Source organism: Phyllobates terribilis, unplaced genomic scaffold (assembly GCF_046119375.1).
Source record: "Phyllobates terribilis strain yellow unplaced genomic scaffold, ASM4611937v1 Scaffold_11__3_contigs__length_659146591, whole genome shotgun sequence".
In the NCBI taxonomy this organism is placed as follows: Eukaryota; Metazoa; Chordata; class Amphibia; order Anura; family Dendrobatidae; genus Phyllobates; species Phyllobates terribilis.
This window is the reverse complement of record NW_027362771.1, coordinates 550,905,615-550,928,494: the sequence shown is the minus strand read 5'-3', so window position 1 is coordinate 550,928,494 and position 22,880 is coordinate 550,905,615. Positions and strand designations below refer to the sequence as shown.

At 45.0% G+C, this 22,880-nt stretch overlaps 1 protein-coding gene across 2 annotated transcripts in view; it reads right to left on the bottom strand.

Moving 5' to 3' along the window:
- Positions 1–22,880, bottom strand: part of GFRA2 (GDNF family receptor alpha 2) — a 94,026-nt gene that overhangs the window by 14,564 nt on the left and 56,582 nt on the right. For both annotated transcript variants that reach the window (XM_073654058.1, XM_073654057.1), the window contains exons 2-4: positions 6,895–7,188; positions 6,231–6,314; positions 5,028–5,367 (exon numbers count right to left, since the gene is read on the bottom strand). In XM_073654058.1, the coding sequence (XP_073510159.1) occupies positions 5,028–5,367; positions 6,231–6,314; positions 6,895–7,188 (718 nt within the window). The remainder of the gene's footprint in view (positions 1–5,027; positions 5,368–6,230; positions 6,315–6,894; positions 7,189–22,880) is intronic.

Here is a 22,880-nt window from a genome sequence, read left to right as displayed (position 1 = left end):
CAATTGTCCTGTTGAAAAATAAATGATGGTCCAACTAAACGCAAACCGGATGGAATAGCATGCCGCTGCAAGATGCTCTGGTAGCCATGCTGGTTCAGTATGCCTTCAATTTTGAATAAATCCCCAACAGTGTCACTAGCAAAGCACCCCCACACCATCACACCTCCTCCTCCATGCTTCACGGTGGGAACCAGGCATGTAGAGTCCAACCGTTCACCTTTTCTGCGTCGCACAAAGACACGGTGGTTGGAACCAAAGATCTCAAATTTGGACTCATCAGACCAAAGCACAGATTTCCACTCGTCTAATGTCCATTCCTTGTATTCTTTAGCCCAAACAAGTCTCTTCTGCTTGTTGCCTGTCCTTAGCAGTGGTTTCCTAGCAGCTATTTTACCATGAAGACCTGCTGAACAAAGTCTCCTCTTAACAGTTGTTGTAGAGATGTGTCTGCTGCTAGAACTCTGTGTGGCATTGACCTGGTCTCTAATCTGAGCTGCTGTTAACCTGTGATTTCTGAGGCTGGTGACTCGGATAAACTTATCCTCAGAAGCAGAGGTGACTCTTGGTCTTCCTTTCCTGGGGCGGTCCTCATGTGAGCCAGTTTCTTTGTAGCGCTTGATGTTTTTTGCAACTGCACTTGGGGACACTTTCAAAGTTTTCCCAATTTTTCGCACTGACTGACCTTCATTTCTTAAAGTAATGATGGCCACTCGTTTTTCTTTACTGAGCTGCTTTTTTCTTGCCATAATACAAATTCTAACAGTCTATTCAGTAGGACTATCAGCTGTGTATCCACAAGACTTCTGCACATCACAACTGATGGTCCCAACCCCATTTATAAGGCAAGAAATCCCACTTATTAAACCTGACAGGGCACACCTGTGAAGTGAAAACCATTTCCGGTGACTACCTCTTGAAGCTCATCAAGAGAATGCCAAGAGTGTGCAAAGCAGTCATCAAAGCAAAAGGTGGCTACTTTGAAGAACCTAGAATATAAGACATATTTTCAGTTGTTTCACACTTTTTTGTTAAGTATATAATTCCACATGTGTTAATTCATAGTTTTGATGCCTTCAGTGTGAATGTACAATTTTTATAGTCATGAAAATACAGAAAAATCTTTAAATGAGAAGGTGTGTCCAAACTTTTGGTCTGTACTGTATATAGCGCCATTAATTCCACAGACATCATCACTGTCCCCATTGGGGCTCACAAGCTACATTCCTTATCAGTATGTCTTTGGGGTGTGGGAGGAAACCAGAGACCCCGGAGGAAACCAATAAAAAAACAGGGAGAACATACAAACTCCTTTGCAGATGTTTCCTTGGTGGGATTTGAACCCAGGACCCCAGCACTGCAAAGTAAGAGTGCTAACCACTGAGTCACCATGCTGCCCACTTAAGGTCTAGGGGGTTATTTCAAAAGTTGAGCTGATATCTTGAGATTAGGTTTTGCCTAATTTAAACATATGATTATAATTTTAGCATTTTTTTTAACTTTACATGCATTAGAATATTTTATTTTCTAGCTGGAACACCCCATTTCAGATGTACAGCATTACTCATGACAGTAAATTTATGGATATGAGTAAGAATGGTGGAAATAGGTACATATCACTAGAAACAAGACGTGGAGGAGGCATGACTATGAATGAAGTCAGAGTATAATGAGGCATGTTCCTATTTATTGCTGTATATATTGTGCCACTTTACAGTAATGATGCCAATTGGCAGCTGTCCAATACTGATATTAGGTTTGTCATGTTATAATTGGGGGGAATCTTTACAGAAGGAGTTTTTTGACAAAGTTTTAGCTATGTTCACACATTGCAAATTTTCTGCTGCGTTTTACAGTACCAGCAAAGTCTATGAGATTCAGAAATCTCATGCACACACCTTGGTTTTTGTTTGATCAGTATTTTGTGCTTTGCACGTTCTTTTGCAGAATAGAGCATGTCACTTCTTTCACCGTTTTTTCCGCGTTTTTCACCTATTGGAGGTAATGGGTGGTGCAAAAACACTGAAAAAACGCATAGTGTGAACATAGCTAACAGGTTTTCCTGCATTTTTAGTGAAAAAAAGCAAGTAGAGCAGTATGTGAAACTCATTTATTTTTGTGATTTTACCATCTTGTCTTGGTCACTGAGATGGCAGCTTGGATAGTACAGTTTAATTAAATTTGTGATATGGGCTGAGCTAGGTGTGAGATTGATCAAAACCTGTGGCTCAGGGAGGTGTGAAATTGAACAATGACTGAGCAGGTCACTGGCAGACCATAGTTTGAAAATAAATAGTGTTCTACAAACTCTATGCACTGCCAATGTCTTAGAAAAACTATTCCTGAACAATTCACATCCCCCCACTGTTACATTTGAAATTCTGGTTAATATGGTTTCACATACAGTTATATGAAAAAGTTTGGGCACCCCTATTAATCTTAAGCTTAATGTTTTATAAAAATTGGTGTTTTTGCAACAGCTATTTCAGTTTGATATATGTAATAACTGTTGGACACAGTAATGTTTCTGCCTTGAAATGAGGCTTATTGTACTAACAGAAAATGTGCAATCTGCATTCAAACAAAATTTGACAGGTGCATAAGTATGGGCACCTCACCAGAAAAGTGACATTAATATTTAGTAGATCTTCCTTTTCCAAAAATAACAGCCTCTAGTCGCTTCCGGTAGCTTTTAATGATTTCCTGGATCCTGGATGAAGGTATTTTTGACCATTCCTCTTTACAAAACAATTCCAGTTCAGTTAAGTTTGATGGTCGCCGAGCATGGACAGCCCTCTTCAAATGATCCCACAGATGTTCAATGATATTCAGGTCTGGGGACTGGGATGGCCATTCCAGAACATTGTAATTGTTCCTCTGCATGAATGCCTGCATGAATGCCTGAGTAGATTTGGATTTTGGATTATTGTCTTGCTGAAAGATCCATCCCCTGCGTAACTTCAACTTTATCACTGATTCTTGAACATTATTGTCAAGAATCTGCTGATACTGAGTGGAATCCATGCGTCCCTCAACTTTAACAAGATTCCCAGTGCCGGCATTGGCCACACAGCCCCAAAGCATGATGGAACCTCCACCAAATTTTACTGTGGGTAGCAAGTGTTTTTCTTGGAATGCTGTGTTTTTTTGCTGCCATGCATAATGCCTTTTTGTATGACCAAACAACTCAATCTTGGTTTCATCAGTCCACAGGACCTTCTTCCAAAAAGAAATTGGCTTCTCCAAATGTGCTTTTGCATTCCTCAGCCGACTCTGTTTGTGGCGTGCTTGCAGAAACGGCTTCTTTCGCATCACTCTCCCATACAGCTTCTCCTTGTGCAAAGTGCGTTGTATAGTTGACCGATGCACAGTGACACACCATCTGCAGCAAGTTGATGCTGCAGCTCTCTGGAGGTGGTCTGAGGATTGTCCTTGACTGATCTCACCATTCTTCTTCTCTGCCTTTCTGATGTTTTTCTTAGCCTGCTACTTCTAGCCTTAACAAGAACTGTCCCTGTGTTCTTCCATTTCCTTACTATGTTCCTCACAGTGGAAACTGACAGGTTAAATCTCTGAGACAGCTTTTTGTATCCTTCCCCTGAACAACTATGTTGAATAATCTTTGTTTTCAGATCATTTGACAGTTGTTTTGAGGAGCCCATGATGCCACTCTTCAGAGGAGATTCAAACAGGAGAACAACTTGCAAGTGGCCACTTTAAGTAGCTTTTCTCATGATTGCATACACCTGGCTATGAAGTTCAAAGCTCAATGAGGTTACAAAACAAAAAAAAGTGTGTTAGTAAGTCAGTAAAAAGTAGGTAGGAGTATTTAAAACAAGAAAATGATAAGGGTGCCCATACTTATGCACCTGTCAAATTTTGTTTGAATGCAGATTGCACATTTTCTGTTAGTACAATAAACCTCATTTCAAGGCAGAAACATTACTGTGTCCAACAGTTATTACATAGATCAAACTGAAATAGCTGTTGCAAAAACACCAATTTTTATAAAACATTAAGCTTAAGATTAATAGGGGTGCCCTAACTTTTTCATATGACTGTAAGTCTTGCATTGGTGACCTGTGTTCATACTTCTGTGGTGGTAGCAAATCTGAACTTTGGGATCCTGAAAAATGCAGTAAAAATGCACCAAAAAACAAGGAAAAAGCCAATCAAAATCCTGCACAAACCTCTCTAGCAAGAGATCAGGTTTTGCTGCAGAAAAGAAACGCTGAAAACGCGCAATGTGTGAACATAGCCTCATACAGTAAGGAATTGTGTTAACATCCATGTGAACTGACTATGGAGGGTGACATACAAAGTCCCTGGGGGCAAAGGGGTATTATCATCTTATCAAATGATAACGTATTCCTAAGCTATGCCATCACTTTAGGATCAGCGGAGATTCCTCCTCTATGGCTCCACCTTTCCTAAGACGCTGTTTCTTCAATAAGCCCACGTTCGCGCACAGTGAAAATGCAGCAGATTTTCTATCTGGATTTCCATGTGGAAGGTCTACAGTGTAAGGGTATGTGCACACGACGTCTTTCAGATGCCAGCATATCTACTGAGTTTTGCAAAACACACTTCAAGAAAACTCCGGCAGTATTTTTCCTAAAGTGTCTCTTCTGATGTCTTTTGCGGTGACTTTGCATGTACTGTATGTACTAACAGTGAGCGGCTTCTAAGCGTAAGCCGCCAGATGAATTGACCAGTCACTTCTCCACACAGAGCTGAATGTGCGACTGGCAGAGATTTGGGACTGACAGCCCAGCTAAGTAGCACACCTAAAGGAAGCACAGAACCTCCCAGTTTCAGGTTCGCCAGCTGAACTGTCAATCAAAACACTGACAGGTCAGTACGCCCTTGCACCAGACTGGATGACTGAGCTGTCACTCAAAGTACTGACAGCATCAGCACGCCCCTGCACTAGATTGAACGACTGAGCTGTCAGTAACAGCATCCCAGACACACCGAGGGGTTGAACATTAACATTGAAATAGCTACATGTGTACAACGTGCCACCTTACCTGCAAACTGGCTCCTGTCTACAGGTGGCCCACACCTCCAAACAGTTGGGGACTTCGGGGCGATTAAAGGAGCAGCTTGGCACTGTGGTCTGGCGGCGTCTCTCCGCACACGGCTTGTCCCCACAGGGACAGAACAGAAGTGGGTAGGTCAGATTTGAAGGGATGCGCTCCATGAAAGTACGCAGGCTCTTGTGGCACTTACGACGTAAACATGGCACATCCTCCATTGTGTTGCAGACGGAGATGAAATTGGAGCGTAATTTTTTGCATGCATCATTGACGTTGCAGAACTTTGCTGCATCTAAGCAGGCATTTTGCTTCATGATGGCCGCCTCTGAGCCTGTGGGATGTAATATAAGGGAGATTCTTCAGAAAATAATACTAAATATGTATAGACAAGATGACTTATTATCTGGTGTGCAATAACAACGGCCTCTCACTGGGCAGACACCATGGTCATACCATTAGGCGACCCTCTTGGGTCCATCGGAGGATGCTTTTCTAACTGGTTGGCCAGTTTGACCTCACCCGCATGCTTTAGAAAGTCATCTATGACACACCTAATGTGTATCTCACATATTAATAGTAAATTTTAGCTGCAGTGCACAAAACAAGTATGGCAGCAAACTTCCAAAAGTCGGCATCACTCCTGCATGTACGCAAGCATCAGGAAATCAGGAGAGAGTGTTATTTCCTGGAAATAAACAATAAAGTTTTCATTCAATGACTGCGAGCAAAGATGATGACCCCTGAGAGGAATCAATAGAAGAAGAGGCAAATTTTTTTTAATAAACTTGTGCCAGCTTTTGTTGCAAATTGTGCAAAAAAAACGGTTGCGACTTGTCTGTGTCAAAATTGCACAAAAATATAGTTTTGTGCAACACTCTTGGAAAAAGTTGAAAAAAATGACATGGTCACTTTGGAGGAGGTCTATATGTAATTGACAAATTCATAGGGTTAATATATAGAAAATAAATTTTTTTAAGTAAATTTATATCTGGTCATTGCATGTAAAGGATAGCCCCAGAGCTGCGAACCAACGAGAAAAGGTTTAGGACTGACACATAAAATGGCAGACATGTAAACATAGGCCAAAGTGTAGTAGGAAATTGGAAAACTTTTCCTTTTATGTACACTTTAGAGATGCCTTCATTTTTTTAAATACAAGGATTTTTTACAAGTGGTCCTTTTAGTGTTGCTCACCGGAGTTAATAGATGCAAGGCGAAAGATGTCTGACAAGCGGGAGGTCACTGGTTCATATGGTGAGGACTCATAAAATTCATCCCCTGCGGAGACAAATCAGAATTATCACAACCTTTCACAATGTTCACTGTGATCAATGTACAATTTGTGATGATCTTCACTCTCCTCTGTAATATACAGTTGTGAACAAAAACCTCTAACTTGTAGAAATCGGCCTTAAAGGGGTTGACCACCAATAGTAAATGTATGTTCTTGGGGCTAAAATTATTTTTGCATTTCGGTTTCATTAACTTTTTTTTTCCTCTGGAGGCAGATTCTCGGGGAGATCTCTGTCAGGCTCATAGATCTCAACAGCTCATTTACATATTAAGAAAAATGTGAATTTCTCTGGAATAAGACATAAGATTGCATTTATCAAGGTATGAGTGTACTGTAACTGACTAGGGAGCTGTGGACATCCACGAACCTTGGGCAGTACTTAAATGGGGAATCTGCCTCTGTTTAACTTGTCCATTTCTACAACATAAATGGACAACAAAGCTCTACACAGACCCCAACTCCTCTCAATGTTGGAGAAATGGTGACTTCCAATAACAGAAATGCTTCTAGAGGTTTGGCTCTGCCATGCCTGCTTATTTTTTGGAGGTATAGACTTCTTCTCACCATCTGTCAGGCCAGCATGTATCCCCCAGTAGACTTGTAGACACTGGAGTTCCTTCTTCATTCCTCTTCGACAGCGGCACATGTAGAGGGCACTCTCCTGAAGCACCTCAAGAGCAGTCTTACATTCCTGGCTGGATAGGAGGACATCCCGATCCCTTCCCGCTAGACATTGCCGCAGTGTGCGCAGTCTGGAGCTGCAGGACTGGTCACTAATGCATTGCTCGTTGGCTTGTAGACAGTCTGTGTGAGCCCAGGAGGCCGATGGAGACCCAGAGAGAGCGAGGCTGGTCTGAGCTGAAAGGAGACATGACTATGTTAGTGGGGGGACTCTACCATATCAGATCCTAGACCAAACAGGAAACCATACACATCAGATAAATGTCGGACAAACTGGTTGATATATGGTGAGACCAGCCGATAGAGTTGAGCAAAATGATTCATAGGACGGCCACATCAGTGGTCCAGATTAGAGCCCTGCGAAACTACTCCTACCTGATAGCACCTTTGGCGCTTTTCCTGATTAGTATGACCTGCACAATGTTATGCATATGTCACGCATGACATCAAGCCACACCTGCTGATTAGAAGAGCCGGCCACTGGTAGGAGGAGGTTCACAGGACACTGATCCGGCAGCTACAGACTACTGACATGGCCACTAGACCAGGGACCAGCAGATCATTTTGCACTTCTTAGGACCCAACATGTAATGTGCATGGGGGAGTCCTAACTCTTCTCTGATGGCACATGTCAGGCGAAAGAATGGTCTGGCACGATCTTTGGTCCTCGCGGGACATGAGCCACCACCAGAGTTGACTAACAGCCACTTATTCCTGCTGTCAAATGGACCTCACTGATTGTAATCTGGTCTATTGGGTTTCTGTCGTTTTGTCCTTCATTTTACCAGTAAAAAGAGCATTCTGCTCTTAATCCTATATATTTGGCGGAACCTGTGATGGATCCTCCAAATCAGATGTGAACGGAGCGATTTTTAAAGGTCAATTGTTGTATAATTAAAAATTAATATAACTTTATCATTTACTTGTTTTGATTTTTAGTAATTTTCAGAATATGAAGTGAATAAAAATATTCATTGTTTACAGTCAGGGGATGAAGACTTCACCGAATCCGGCATTTCTTAGGACTTTTACCGACGATTCCACCCGTCCACCTCGTTTGACCCGAGAAGTCGGGAAAATTCGAGACAGTTGGCAACTATCCTAATCACATCATGCTCCCATGGCTGCTAGATTTAGGAATCGGAATAACCAGTCTGTTGGTCTACAGGCTGATAATCTGTACTGATACACTGTAACGAGCCCAGCAGCTGTGAGAGTTCTGTTCTCAGCTGAGAAGTGGATACAATTATATCCGGTCTAGGCAATGCTCTGTCAGCTCAATAATGCAGTGTGTGCATATACATAGGATTTTGTTCTCATTATTATTATTATTTTTATAGCGCCATTTATTCCATGGCGCTTTATATGTGAAAAAGGGGTATACATAACAAACAACAAGCACAATAATCTTGAACAAAAACAAGTCACCGACTGGTACAGGATTCACTGACTGTAAAGAATATCTTGAAAATGGAGAATTGAAACACAAAGCCTATTAGGAAACTGCAGAACTTTATAGAGCGATTTGAAGGGGTTGTCCAACATGTAAAATTCTGGAAACAGCAGGGAAGTTTTTAAAGTTTTAATCTGAAGCATACTCCCCTACTCTAACCCTCCTGTGGTCGTCACCTCGACCATAAATGGTCTTGTCTTTGGTCATGTGACCACTGAGGTCTGTGATTGGAGGCTGTGGTCGGGTGACATCATCTGATAATGAACCATTCCAGTCACCGGAGCAGTCAACTGGAGATCTATTATGGGGGTTACAGCTGGTGACTGCCTCATTTTATTGTTTTAAGAACATCAGTGTCATTTTTAGATCTTTTTACATCCCTTACAATCCCTTTAAGCATTATTCATATAATACCAGAAAATCCCTTTAAGGCTGTGTGACCTGTGTGATCACCACCAAGGTGCAATACATATAATTGCTATAAGTATCTCTCTAAAACAAGAGGGTGCCACAATTTAGAGGTAAATGCTTTATACATGGTAGATACCATCATTGTCCCCATGCTTAGCCTTTAATAAGTTGAGCACAATGTATGGTCATCGGGGGACTTTTTTTAATTCGAGTAGGGGGTAGAGGACGCCTCTTGCTAAATCATGCTTCCATAGTAAATAATAAAGTTCAGCTGTCGGCTTCTGTTGCAGTGAACGGTTTTGCGGCGGTATAATGTTTCCTGCAGCCTTCGGTCGGCATCATGTCATGGCTGCACTGGGTTACACATATTGTATAATTCGGTACATTCCCATGGCAGGATAGCCCCAGGGTTATGATGAGATGCCATTTTTATGACTTCCCTATTAGTCAACATGCATATATTAAAGAACAACTATGGAAAAAAAAATCCTCACATCCCTTCTTAGTTTTTATGCAGAGAATCTTATTTCCATACATATTAAAGCAAGCACTGCCTGACATTCTCAGTAGGGGACCCGTCACTTGCCATAAATATGTTGGGGTCTTTTGTACCTGGTATGAATGCCGCTGTTCTCCTGAATCCGGCGCTGTTTTTCTTTTGTTCCTGCACCTTTCCGTTCCTGAGATATGGCCTCTTTCCCCTTTATATAAACCTAGTCTTGTTAGCCAAGTGGGCTTGTCTTCAGTTTTTTGTGTAGGCGTCTTCTTTGTGGACCACACCCAGTTGTCCACTAGCTTTATATATAGGGAAAAAGAGGCCATATCTCAGAAATGGAGAGTCGCAGGAACAAAAGAAAAACAGCGCCGGATTCAGGAGAACAGCGACATTTAGACCAGGTAAATAAATTCTGGCAAGTGTACAAGGGTTATTCCAAAATATAGGTGTTAACTGAAAATGGGACTCTGAAATGCTGGCGGATATTTAATAGGGAATGTGTCATCCTGAAATGATCTATAGTTTAAATCAGGTTTTTGTGTTATATGTTTTTGTTTATTTTTTGGCTTTTTTTTTTTCATATCACAATTTTTGTTAAAAAAACCAAATTAGTAATCTTGCAATTTTCACAGTGGCCACTAGGGCTTTTTTTTTAGACTCGCACCTCTTGTCCTTTCCGGAAGAACTTACAGCAGGCTCCTTATCAGCACAGACAGGATTACAACGGCTTCTACATACACTTACTAACACCAGATCCTCCAATCACAATAGGCGATGTCATAGCCCAGCCCCTCCCTTCAAAAAGACCCTTGCACATGTTAATTAGATGTTTCAATACAAAATATACAGTCAGAGACTCTTCATTGTGGCTAATGTACATGTGCAAGCAACGGTAAGTTAGAGTCTAAAAAAAAAACACCAGTGGCCAGTGTAAAAATTGCAAGATTTCTATTTTTTTTTTTTAATAAAGATTGTAATATAGAAACAAAAAACATAGTCAAAAATGTTTTCAAAATTTAATTTAACACAAAAAACTTGATGTGAACCTCATGTCCTGACAGCTAATATGAACATTCGACATGTAGGTCACGTCCAGTCCTAATTCAGCTATGAAGAATCCCGTCTACCTGCGTCTAAACAGCATTGCTGTCCTATATGACCAGCGCTCTTCATTCTTTCCCTATAGACTGTTGGGAGAGCGTTCACATGAAGGGTTTCATGTAATTCTTCCTTTCACACACTCATGGCTTTTCCCAAGGTTTTATGGATCTGAACCCAGCCTAATACACTGATGTACAAACCCAACCGTGAGCAATATCATAGGAAAGTCTACACGACGACCTGCACAGCAGACCTGGGTTATAAATGTGATTTATGAGTCATCTTGGAGGCTCTATATTTTTCTCAGTTTCCATGTATAATCCACTTTATTCTCCGCTTTTTTAATAAAACTGATGCAATTCATTTCAATCCTGCCCTCTATATTAATATTAATGGATATTTGCTAGTATCAGATTCAGGTCGAACATTTCCACTTCAGTACATAGTGTTTAATTATAGGGAATGTCTGGCTAGAAAACCCATTTTCAAATGAGTTATTAGGACATTTTGGGTTAACAGAAGGGGAGTCCTCCTAAGACAGCTCATAGATTTTAATGGGTAGTATGCAATACTTAAATTCCCCTGTGGAGGTGCTGTAGAGAAATGGAACACTGACTGATAACTGGGTGGTTCTTGATCACTGAGAGTCCTTGTATCAGGACTCCCTGTTGTGTCCAAATTGGGCAACCCCTTTCAAGACAATTTTTAGTTTTAGGTCAGAATCCCCTGCCTGTCCTCCCTTGTTGCCCCTTTTTCCAGGAATGTTACCTATCATTCCTATTTTGTTATCGTACTGGTTTATGAAGCATGTTTTTAATAAACCAGTTGAAGGTTTAAATGAAAAGCATTCCTCTAAGTACCTCGTTAACCAGCTGAGTGATCCGATCTACCACACTATATAAAAAAAAATGAAATTTTTCCATTTTTTACATTGACCACTAGGCCTACTACTAGACTCTTGCTTCCTGTATGGAAAACTATTCAGTTTCATTATCATGACAGGCAGGAATACAATGAAAGCTAACACCTATAATTCATGATGATCCACCATTCACAATAGGTGATGTCACAGCTCACCTCCTCCTCCTGTACAATGACTGATAACACCTCTATATACAGTAGATAACACAGGATCCACCATTCACAATAGGTGATGTCACAGCTCACCTCCTCCTCCTGTACAATGACTGATAATACCTCTATATACAGTAGATAACACAGGATCCACCATTCACAATAGGTGATGTCACAGCTCACCTCCTCCTCCTGTACAATGACAGATAACACCTCTATATACAGTAGATAACACAGGATCCACCATTCACAATAGGTGATGTCACAGCTCACCTCCTCCTCCTGTACAATGACTGATAACACCTCTATATACAGTAGATAACACAGGATCCACCATTCACAATAGGTGATGTCACAGCTCCTCTCCTCCTCCTGTACAATGACTGATAACACCTCTATATACAGTAGATAACACAGGATCCACCATTCACAATAGGTGATGTCACAGCTCACCTCCTCCTCCTGTACAATGACTGATAATACCTCTATATACAGTAGATAACACAGGATCCACCATTCACAATAGGTGATGTCACAGCTCACCTCCTCCTCCTGTACAATGACAGATAACACCTCTATATACAGTAGATAACACAGGATCCACCATTCACAATAGGTGATGTCACAGCTCACCTCCTCCTCCTGTACAATGACTGATAACACCTCTATATACAGTAGATAACACAGGATTCACCATTCACAATAAGTGATGCCACAGCTCACCTCCTCCTCCTCCTGTACAATGACTGATAACACCTCTATATACAGTTGACAACACAGGATCCACCATTCACAATAGGTGATGTCACAGCTTACCCCCTCCTCCTATACAATGATTGATTGACTGATTCCTGTAACATCTATGTTGGTACCCACCCCTTTTGCTTTTACGTCTGTCGTCAGGTGGCGTCGCACCTTTGTTGCGAGAAACACGAACCAACAACATGACAATACTATTTAATTCCCTGGGAGTTGTGGTACTATCCACAGAGTGAGCTTGGGGTTATTTCCTTGCTTTGGTTGTTGCTACCCCCTTCTGTGCTCACTATATAAACCTCATTGCCAGTTGTAAATTCTGTCTTACCTGGTCTATACCCCTGATCTCAGCTCTTAGTGCTTTAGTGAATATTACTGTTTAAGACCTCAGCTCGTTTACTGATGATGGGGTTAATCGTTTTTATATTCTGATAAATCAGACTTTTCTGAAAGCAGCAATACCACATATGTGTATTTTTTTTTCATTTTTTTAATATCTTTATTTTCAATGGGTAAAAATGGGGTCATTCGAACCTTGATGTTTTTTTTTAATTTTTTTCATATTTTTTAAAACATTTTTTTTTTACTTTTCAAAGTACGTGAAGACTTGAAGCTGCAATCGTCCAATCGCTTGTGCTATATACAGCGATATAAGCAAGCAGTGGGTGAGTTTAGAAAATGTCTTAAAACATCTATTTTAATTTATATAGTAAAAGTTATTAATTCACCATTACCTAGGTACAAAAATGGCATAAGAGACAAACAATACAATCATGAAATTAAAACTCCATAGACACCATCGGTGTTTCCAGGTTTCATCTCAGTACGAAATTTTAGATGATTATTAACAGTGGTTCTACTCCTCTTTCAACCTATACACAGAAAAAGGAACATAGGTAAAAGGTAGATCTCACCCAATCCATAGTTTTCAAAATTAGAGGGAAACGATCTCCAACATACATACCACCGATAGACCAGAGTCACACCAGGCGGGAAAGGGTCACCATAAAAGGCCTAATCAACCCTAGCGATGCTAGATTGGCCCTAGTACCCCAATACTCCAGCCATAACAAGGGAAGTCCACAGCTGTCCCTGTATGTGGATAGCCCTAATCTTTTGAAGTACGTCATACACGCGCTTCTGACTTACGCCTGTACATGTACAGCGGATGTCGTGAAGGGGTTAAAGGGAAGCGGATCATAACAAATGTCTTTTGTCTTTAGTTAACAGATCCGTTTTATATGCAATGTGTGCACCCTGACAACTTTTGCAAAAATGGATCCATTACAAAAGGAACAGAGCCGCGACCAGGCCCATGCAGTAAGAGAGCCTCTGATGCCTACTTCAGCTGGATGTGCATCCCAGCTGGTAGGGGTCCCAGTATACCAGTAAGGAGCCCAGGATGGGAAGCATTATACAAGAAATAGGCCCAGGATGGAGATCATTACATCAGGATGGGGGTCATTATACCAGGAAGTGGGAGTTATAACAGGAAGGGGTCATTATACCAGGAAGTGGATCAGAATGGAGGACATTACATCAGGAAGGGGCCCAGGATCGGTGACTGTATACCATGATGGGGGACATTGTTAAAGGATGGGAGACATATCATGAAGGAGCCCATGATGGGGGACATTATTCCAGGAAGAAGGACATTATACCAAGAATAGGCCAGGACAGGGGATATTATAACAGGAAGGGGCACATTATACCAGGAAGGGGAATAGGATTATATAAATTATTACAGGATGGTGGGCTATGATGGGGGATATTATTAAAAGAAACAACCAGGACGAGGAACATTATTACATGGGGGGGGTGAACACGCATGTATTTATAGGATCTAGAATGCAACAAGGGTCCATACATCTGACCAACATGCAGGTTAGGGCCCAGGTCCAAATTTTGCTCAGGGGTCTATCAGGATCTAGTTACGGCACTGATTACAGATGACCACTGGACATGTGAATAGAGCCTTACATGATAAATTGATCACAGGATGTCCTTCTACCAGTGTAATCTGTATATCCTATGTTACAGCCACAATTGAAAGCAACAAAACTTAATAAACCTCCCACATGGAATTTTTTTTTAAATTTGGGGGAATGGGATTTTATCTGTTGGCAAAAAAATAAAATTGTGATCACATAGGCAATCCCTAAAAATAGAATTTACATGTATGTCCAGTATTGCCCAAAGATTGTTTTAATATATGGCCTAGTTAGGAGAATTAGGGATGTATAAGTGTTTTTTACTTCGATCCAATTGCTTTAATTTCCTCATTTCTCCTGGGGCTTTTAGAAATAACACTCGGTGGAGCCATAGATTATTATAGTCAGAAGTAATTGAATCATACTTTTTACCATCTTTCTAAAAAAAAATTTTTTAGAAGTGTAGAAAAGATCTGTATACTGCGCTTTTCTATACAGCTAAAATAAAAAAAAACATATACCCATAGTAAATAAGATAAAATGCAGGTAGCTGAACTCTGCTGACCATTGTGGTCTATGGCTGTGCTTTATGACGCGCCCCCTGGGCCAGTGCTGTTTGGGGATTACCCGGAGCCGGATCTGATGGGGGTTGTAGTCTCCGAGTGGCGGCGACCCGGTCCGTGCCCAGGGTGTCAAACTCAGTGTGTGGCAGTCTTTACAGATGTTATTAGTTGTTCTTAGTGTCGACTACGCCACCCGTTGATTTGCGGTCAAAAGGCCGCCGCTGCAGCAGGGTCCGCTGAGGCTGGTGGTATATGTGCAGCTGTGGTAGTATAACCCCCAACGGGAGGGGTATAGCCTCAGGGGGTCAGGTGTAGAGGATGGTGGTAGTGGTGGTGCAGTGTGGATGGTAAGAAGACTCAGAGTCGGGCTGTGCAGTTCAGGGTTTTTACTTACTGCTGTTCTGTTGGTCACTCTGGCCTTGAGTGACCGCCCGAGCCGTGCTGCGTCCACCAGGTCCTGGACTCGTCCAACCCCCAAGCAATTCTGGAGCGTGGTCCTGAGCTCCCTTTCTGACTGTCCTCTCTACTGGCCGTTCCCACCAGGGGTCCACTTATGTCCGGCTCCCTCGGGTCTCCTGTTGGGTGAACCTTCTTTGGCTTCCCTGACCCTATGCTCGGTGTGCCTTCTTAGTGGACTTGGTGAGGGGCTGCTCCACATGTAATGTCGCAGCCTCCGGTTCTTAGTTGAGGGTAGTTTCTCTCCTCCACTAATTTGGGATCCGGTTCCCTTGCGTGCCAACCCTTCACCCTTCTGGTTGTATACTGGGTTCTTGGGGTTCCTTCTTCTCCCCCTCTGGGTCCTTCTCTTCTCCTCTCTCTCTTCTCTCTGCAGGCGCTCCTGGACCTCTCTCAGGACTGACTGACCCTCTACAGAAGACTGACCCTGATCTAAGATGGTGCCCACCTTATATACTCCCTCTATGTGTGAGCTCAGGTGACCAGCACCCAATGAGCTTCTAGCCTTACCCAGACTGCTCCCCCTATCTGCCCCTACACTACTGGGATGTTCCACCCCCCTCCCACTCCAGCCAGGGACAGACACTGTCGTACCTGCACATATACTGGTGGGAGTACCGTCGGTCTGTCCCCCGGAAATGGGATGTATGTAGTGTATGCAGCTATCTGAGCTCAGTCCCACACTCCATCCTTACCCGGGAGTGGAATACCACACCTCTGGCTTGAGGTGTAATACCCCTGTAGCAGCCGAGTCCTCAGGGTGCTACATTTACATATCAAATTCATTAGTTTTTTTGGATGCCGAGATCGTGATGTGAACAGCCCCCTAATGTAACAGTTGTCATGATACAGACTGTGCTGCGTCTGATTAGACCCCACAAACATTGTCTCCTGATGGTGGTCCTTTTACTGCCGCCAGTGGCGTAACTTGAAGCTCATGGGCCCCAACGCAAAAGCTCCAACGGGACCCATTTACAAGTCTTTAATAGTATTGGTTGTTTCATATAGGCCAAGGGAACTTTTTGGGCCCTTTAGACTCCAGGGCCTGGGTGTAATTTCAACCCCTGCACCTATTGTAGTTTTTCCCGTGACTGCCGCTATTGCATATTGCTGTGTATAGAAGGATGAGGAGCGTTGAATTCTTCCTTTTTTTCTTTTAATAGATGTCGGAAACATTCTCGGTGAAGCCGATATTCTGCATCATTGCTTTAACGTCACTACGGAATAAAACCCTGTTAAACAAACTGCCTGTTGGTGGTCATTAAGGGGTTAATTAATAGCGACCGAGAAAACATTTTGGTGGGAAATTTTTTCGCACTGAAGGAAAAAGAAAAATTTCCATCAGCGTGAACCAATCATTGCAGCGCCATAATGATTATCATTAACAATTATGGTTCACGGTTGGGTCGTTAATGATTGCAGCTAGGTCTACAGTGGGTTTTACACCCGACAGATCCAAGGTAATTGCCGCACCTTGCACTCCAGTACAGCTTCCTAAAACCCACTTCATGCCCATTATCCTCTCTCGTGTCCCCGTCCTATTTTCCTTTTTTTGCATTCCATGGTTTCTCTCGATTTGCTTTCTCCAGTGTTGCAGTTTTACTCTCCTGTAAACGCCTGTGACTTTTCGCCTTTTACCACTTTTCCCCCTGATGGAAGCGGCTTTTTGCTATTTAGTCACCGAAGGGACAAAATGCAATTTGATAACTTTGCTAATCCAGCATTTAAGAAACTGCTTTATCAGTCACCCTGGGAAGTAGGGAAGCGTACCATCGGTGGGGAGTTGTGCAGCATCAGATAGTCGGAGGGACGTGTGCGGGAATGTGCTGGAAGACTGTCAGAGCGCAGGGTTAGGAGAAACGCGTGGGGATGGGATTTTGATTTTCACATCAGAGACAAGCTGGTTAAGTTCTGAATGATACTGGATTATGAACCGAAATGCAAGACCCTGGAGTAATGACCTGGAACGGGGGTTAAAGATATAAAAAATATAGAAAATATATATAAAAAATATATAAAACATAAATAAATATATACATACAAAAAACAATAGCTCTGAGCAAGAAATGTGCTTGAAGCAGTTGTCATTTCCCTTCCTGCATAAAAGTGTTCCCCTAACCTCCAGCAACATCTCAGGGTCATGGAAAATACACTTAAGGTTTCCATTACCACTGTGTTGTAAGGCTATGCACAAACAAAGTTTTTTAAGGTTTTACTTTTAAGTGTGTCTTCTCCAAAAAAACGCTTAAAACAACGCTTGAAAGACTTCCTCTTCTTTTCTATTGTAAAACCTGGGCTATGTGCACACAACGTCTTTTTCAGGCGGATTCTGCAAAACGGACGCAAAAATTGGAAATAACTCACAGCAATGTCATGCACATGTTCCAGCTTATGTCCCTTCTTTTAATGGGTTCAGGGTTCGGACATCCTGGAGCGGTTAAAAAAAGTAGCATGTACATTCTTTGTGCAGCTTCGTCAATCTCTATAATAGAAGATATAGGAAAAAGATGCCGGCGGCAGAGCATCTTCAAGAAAAAATCAGCCATCTTTTTCTTGAAACGGTTTTGTGTTAGAAAACGTAAAGACATCGCATGCACATACTGTAGCTTGGCTGTTCATTTATTTGGTCTTTTGATCTTTTTTATCCAGATTAGGTTTTGGAAAATGCATTTGGGTATGTTTGCACTGAGTCTTTTTGCAGCTCAGTTTTCACTAAGATTCTGCTCCAAAAACTACTCAGAAAACTCAATGTGAACATACCATCAGAGTAAGTGCACACCACGTCTTTTTCAGGTGGATTCTGCCTAGAACCCCTGAAAAAGCACCAAAAAACGTCAAAAAGAATTAATATATGCACCGCAATGTTAAAACAACTTGCTGTGCATACTTACTGTGTTTTGTCACTTCTTTTACCGCTTCAGGCTTCAAAAGTGGAAATCCATTCTTCAGGCAGCTTCCTGAATATGTGGCACCCCAGGGGTCTGGTTTCCACAGTAACGGCAGTGTTATGTCTGAGAGCAGGTGGGAGGTCTCTTGGTCAGGAATCCTATGCATGCCACACCTCCTGCCCAGTCCTGGGAGGGGAAGAACTTCCCCTGTATAAACCTGGGGCTGAGGCAGGGTTAGAGAGTTGAGAGGGAGAGTTCAGCCAGGAGGGCTAACAGGGAGCTGTGGCTCCGGCTGGGCCCAGCTCCTGGGCCATGCCAGAAGTAGAGAAGAGAAGCAGCATAGGAAGAAACAACAGGAGCTCTGTGGGAGCAGTGTTACAAAGAGTCAGGGGCTGGCAGCTGCAGAGCTCGCCCTGACTGAGAAGATTTCTTACCGGACCCGGAGTCCGAGGCTGTGGGGACTAACTCCTACCCAGCAGCAGAATCCGTCAGGCAGGGGATTTCAGGTCCTCTGGCCAAGAAACCCGAAGGCACGGTCACACGCATGGGACCAGCACCGCCGTCGTGGAGCGGAAGCTACTAGAAGGCCCCGAGTCACCGGCCATACGGGTGAGCACCACACGGTACACTCAGGGACGTGGGCTACTTATACTCGCTTCTAGCAAGGTAGCCAGAAGAGTACAGTCAGTTTGGGAGGCCTACAACTCCGCCTGGCCAGGGGAGATCCCATCTGCTCAAGGACTGACCAGGCCCCAATCGCTAGCCAGTACTCCGGGAGGGTCTATCTTTGTCACCAGTAAAGACCCTGAACTACACCGCATCGTCTCTGAGTGGTTCCTGCTACCCCCATCATCCACGTCGGCTGCCCTGAGGCCATACCCCTCCCGTTGGGGGTTATACCATCTACGCTGCACTATCCTACCACCGGCCTCAGCGGTCTGCCCTGCAGCGGCAGCTCCATAGCTGCATTCAACGGGTGGCGTAGTCGTCCATCATCTACCGCTGATACAGCGCCACTTAGTCTGACTCCCTGGGCACGGACCGGATCACCGCCACGAGACTACAACCCTCAAGAGATCCGGCTCCGGGTAAGCTCCCGCATGCGCAACGCAGCGCGACACAGGCCCAGGGGCGCGTCAACTTTTGGCGTAGTCGGCAGGATCTCGTGCCCGCAACCACCGGGTACTGCGTGCCTGAAAAAGACTGTTCAAACTTACCAGTGGTGAAGATTCCCGCCATCCGGCGCCATCTTCAGCCTTCTTCCCGCCATACATGGAGTTTTCCCGCCATTGGACGCCATCTTGAGGACGCCGCGCGGGAAGAAGAGGGGCGTGGACTCCGAAAGCGCGCGAGAACTGAAGCCCCGCCTCACGTCCGGACGTTGCGTAAGGTCCTGGAAGGAGCCCAGCAGACGCCGACGTCACAGGAGCGCGACGGAAGGTCCTCAACCCTGACGATTCACTGCGGAGCCGCGGCCTACGGAAGAGGATCATCGCAAGGTAGGCCACGGTCCACTAGGGGGGAGAAGGATGCCGGATACGGAGGAGAGCTTCACCGCTTCAACCCCCGCCAGCGCCACCGCTGTTGCGGTCATGCCTTTCACCATGCCCTATATCCCGGGGGCAGCCTGGCTACCCCAGTACTCAGGGGAGTCACATACCCTGCATGACTTTAGAGAAAAGCTGGATAGCCTCTTCCAGGTGTACCCCCTCACAGAGGAGCAAAAAGTGAGCATCCTGGTGGCCCAATTAACCGGGGCAGCCCAAAGGGAGGTAAAGTCCTGGACACCTGGGAGGAGGACTGTCGCAGAGATACTAACCCAGCTAACCGAGGAGGAGCTGCAGTACTACCAATACAAGGAAAGCCAAGAGGACCCGGACGGGTCTGAGGACTACCCTCAGGAGGGAGCACAAAGAGGACATAGCTACTGAAGGGAAGTAGCGTGAATAAAGAGCTGTAAATAGTTACCCGTAAGGGTACAAGGACTGCTGCTAATTAAAATATGGTCCCCGTTGGGATTAGTGAATTGTTCCCCGTGTGTCCCTATCCCTTACCAGGCTGAGGACTGTGAGCAGCCATCCCCTATCCCTTACCAGGCTGAGGACTGTGAGCAGCCAATCCTTATCCCCACTGGCCGAGGACTGAGAGCGGCCATATCCTGTAAATAATTATGTGTTTCTAGTAATGTATAGGAGTCTTTGGTGGATTTACCGGGAATCCTGTGTACATAGTTGGAGCGTAACCCAGGACGGACTAAAGACTGTTAAGGACTCGGGGCAGGACAGACCCCTACCTGGTTACGTCTCCCTGTTTTGGTGAAATGGACACCTTGCTTTCTTCAAAGACTGCACCCGGCTACGGACACGCCGTAACCATCTTTATGTGTTTTTCTTATTGTATTCTTATTGTTTATACCTTGTTATGTTTTTCTAAAAATATGTTTAGTCCCGGAGTACTAAATTTCACTAGGGGGGAATGTGGCACCCCAGGGGTCTGGTTTCCACAGTAACGGCAGTGTTATGTCTGAGAGCAGGTGGGAGGTCTCTTGGTCAGGAATCCTATGCATGCCACACCTCCTGCCCAGTCCTGGGAGGGGAAGAACTTCCCCTGTATAAACCTGGGGCTGAGGCAGGGTTAGAGAGTTGAGAGGGAGAGTTCAGCCAGGAGGGCTGACAGGGAGCTGTGGCTCCGGCTGGGCCCAGCTCCTGGGCCATGCCAGAAGTAGAGAAGAGAAGCAGCATAGGAAGAAACAACAGGAGCTCTGTGGGAGCAGTGTTACAAAGAGTCAGGGGCTGGCAGCTGCAGAGCTCGCCCTGACTGAGAAGATTTCTTACCGGACCCGGAGTCCGAGGCTGTGGGGACTAACTCCTACCCAGCAGCAGAATCCGTCAGGCAGGGGATTTCAGGTCCTCTGGCCAAGAAACCCGAAGGCACGGTCACACGCATGGGACCAGCACCGCCGTCGTGGAGCGGAAGCTACTAGAAGGCCCCGAGTCACCGGCCATACGGGTGAGCACCACACGGTACACTCAGGGACGTGGGCTACTTATACTCGCTTCTAGCAAGGTAGCCAGAAGAGTACAGTCAGTTTGGGAGGCCTACAACTCCGCCTGGCCAGGGGAGATCCCATCTGCTCAAGGACTGACCAGGCCCCAATCGCTAGCCAGTACTCCGGGAGGGTCTATCTTTGTCACCAGTAAAGACCCTGAACTACACCGCATCGTCTCTGAGTGGTTCCTGCTACCCCCATCATCCACGTCGGCTGCCCTGAGGCCATACCCCTCCCGTTGGGGGTTATACCATCTACGCTGCACTATCCTACCACCGGCCTCAGCGGTCTGCCCTGCAGCGGCAGCTCCATAGCTGCATTCAACGGGTGGCGTAGTCGTCCATCATCTACCGCTGATACAGCGCCACTTAGTCTGACTCCCTGGGCACGGACCGGATCACCGCCACGAGACTACAACCCTCAAGAGATCCGGCTCCGGGTAAGCTCCCGCATGCGCAACGCAGCGCGACACAGGCCCAGGGGCGCGTCAACTTTTGGCGTAGTCGGCAGGATCTCGTGCCCGCAACCACCGGGTACTGCGTGCCTGAAAAAGACTGTTCAAACTTACCAGTGGTGAAGATTCCCGCCATCCGGCGCCATCTTCAGCCTTCTTCCCGCCATACATGGAGTTTTCCCGCCATTGGACGCCATCTTGAGGACGCCGCGCGGGAAGAAGAGGGGCGTGGACTCCGAAAGCGCGCGAGAACTGAAGCCCCGCCTCACGTCCGGACGTTGCGTAAGGTCCTGGAAGGAGCCCAGCAGACGCCGACGTCACAGGAGCGCGACGGAAGGTCCTCAACCCTGACGATTCACTGCGGAGCCGCGGCCTACGGAAGAGGATCATCGCAAGGTAGGCCACGGTCCACTAGGGGGGAGAAGGATGCCGGATACGGAGGAGAGCTTCACCGCTTCAACCCCCGCCAGCGCCACCGCTGTTGCGGTCATGCCTTTCACCATGCCCTATATCCCGGGGGCAGCCTGGCTACCCCAGTACTCAGGGGAGTCACATACCCTGCATGACTTTAGAGAAAAGCTGGATAGCCTCTTCCAGGTGTACCCCCTCACAGAGGAGCAAAAAGTGAGCATCCTGGTGGCCCAATTAACCGGGGCAGCCCAAAGGGAGGTAAAGTCCTGGCCACCTGGGAGGAGGACTGTCGCAGAGATACTAACCCAGCTAACCGAGGAGGAGCTGCAGTACTACCAATACGAGGAAAGCCAAGAGGACCCGGACGGGTCTGAGGACTACCCTCAGGAGGGAGCACAAAGAGGACATAGCTACTGAAGGGAAGTAGCGTGAATAAAGAGCTGTAAATAGTTACCCGTAAGGGTACAAGGACTGCTGCTAATTAAAATATGGTCCCCGTTGGGATTAGTGAATTGTTCCCCGTGTGTCCCTATCCCTTACCAGGCTGAGGACTGTGAGCAGCCATCCCCTATCCCTTACCAGGCTGAGGACTGTGAGCAGCCAATCCTTATCCCCACTGGCCGAGGACTGAGAGCGGCCATATCCTGTAAATAATTATGTGTTTCTAGTAATGTATAGGAGTCTTTGGTGGATTTACCGGGAATCCTGTGTACATAGTTGGAGCGTAACCCAGGACGGACTAAAGACTGTTAAGGACTCGGGGCAGGACAGACCCCTACCTGGTTACGTCTCCCTGTTTTGGTGAAATGGACACCTTGCTTTCTTC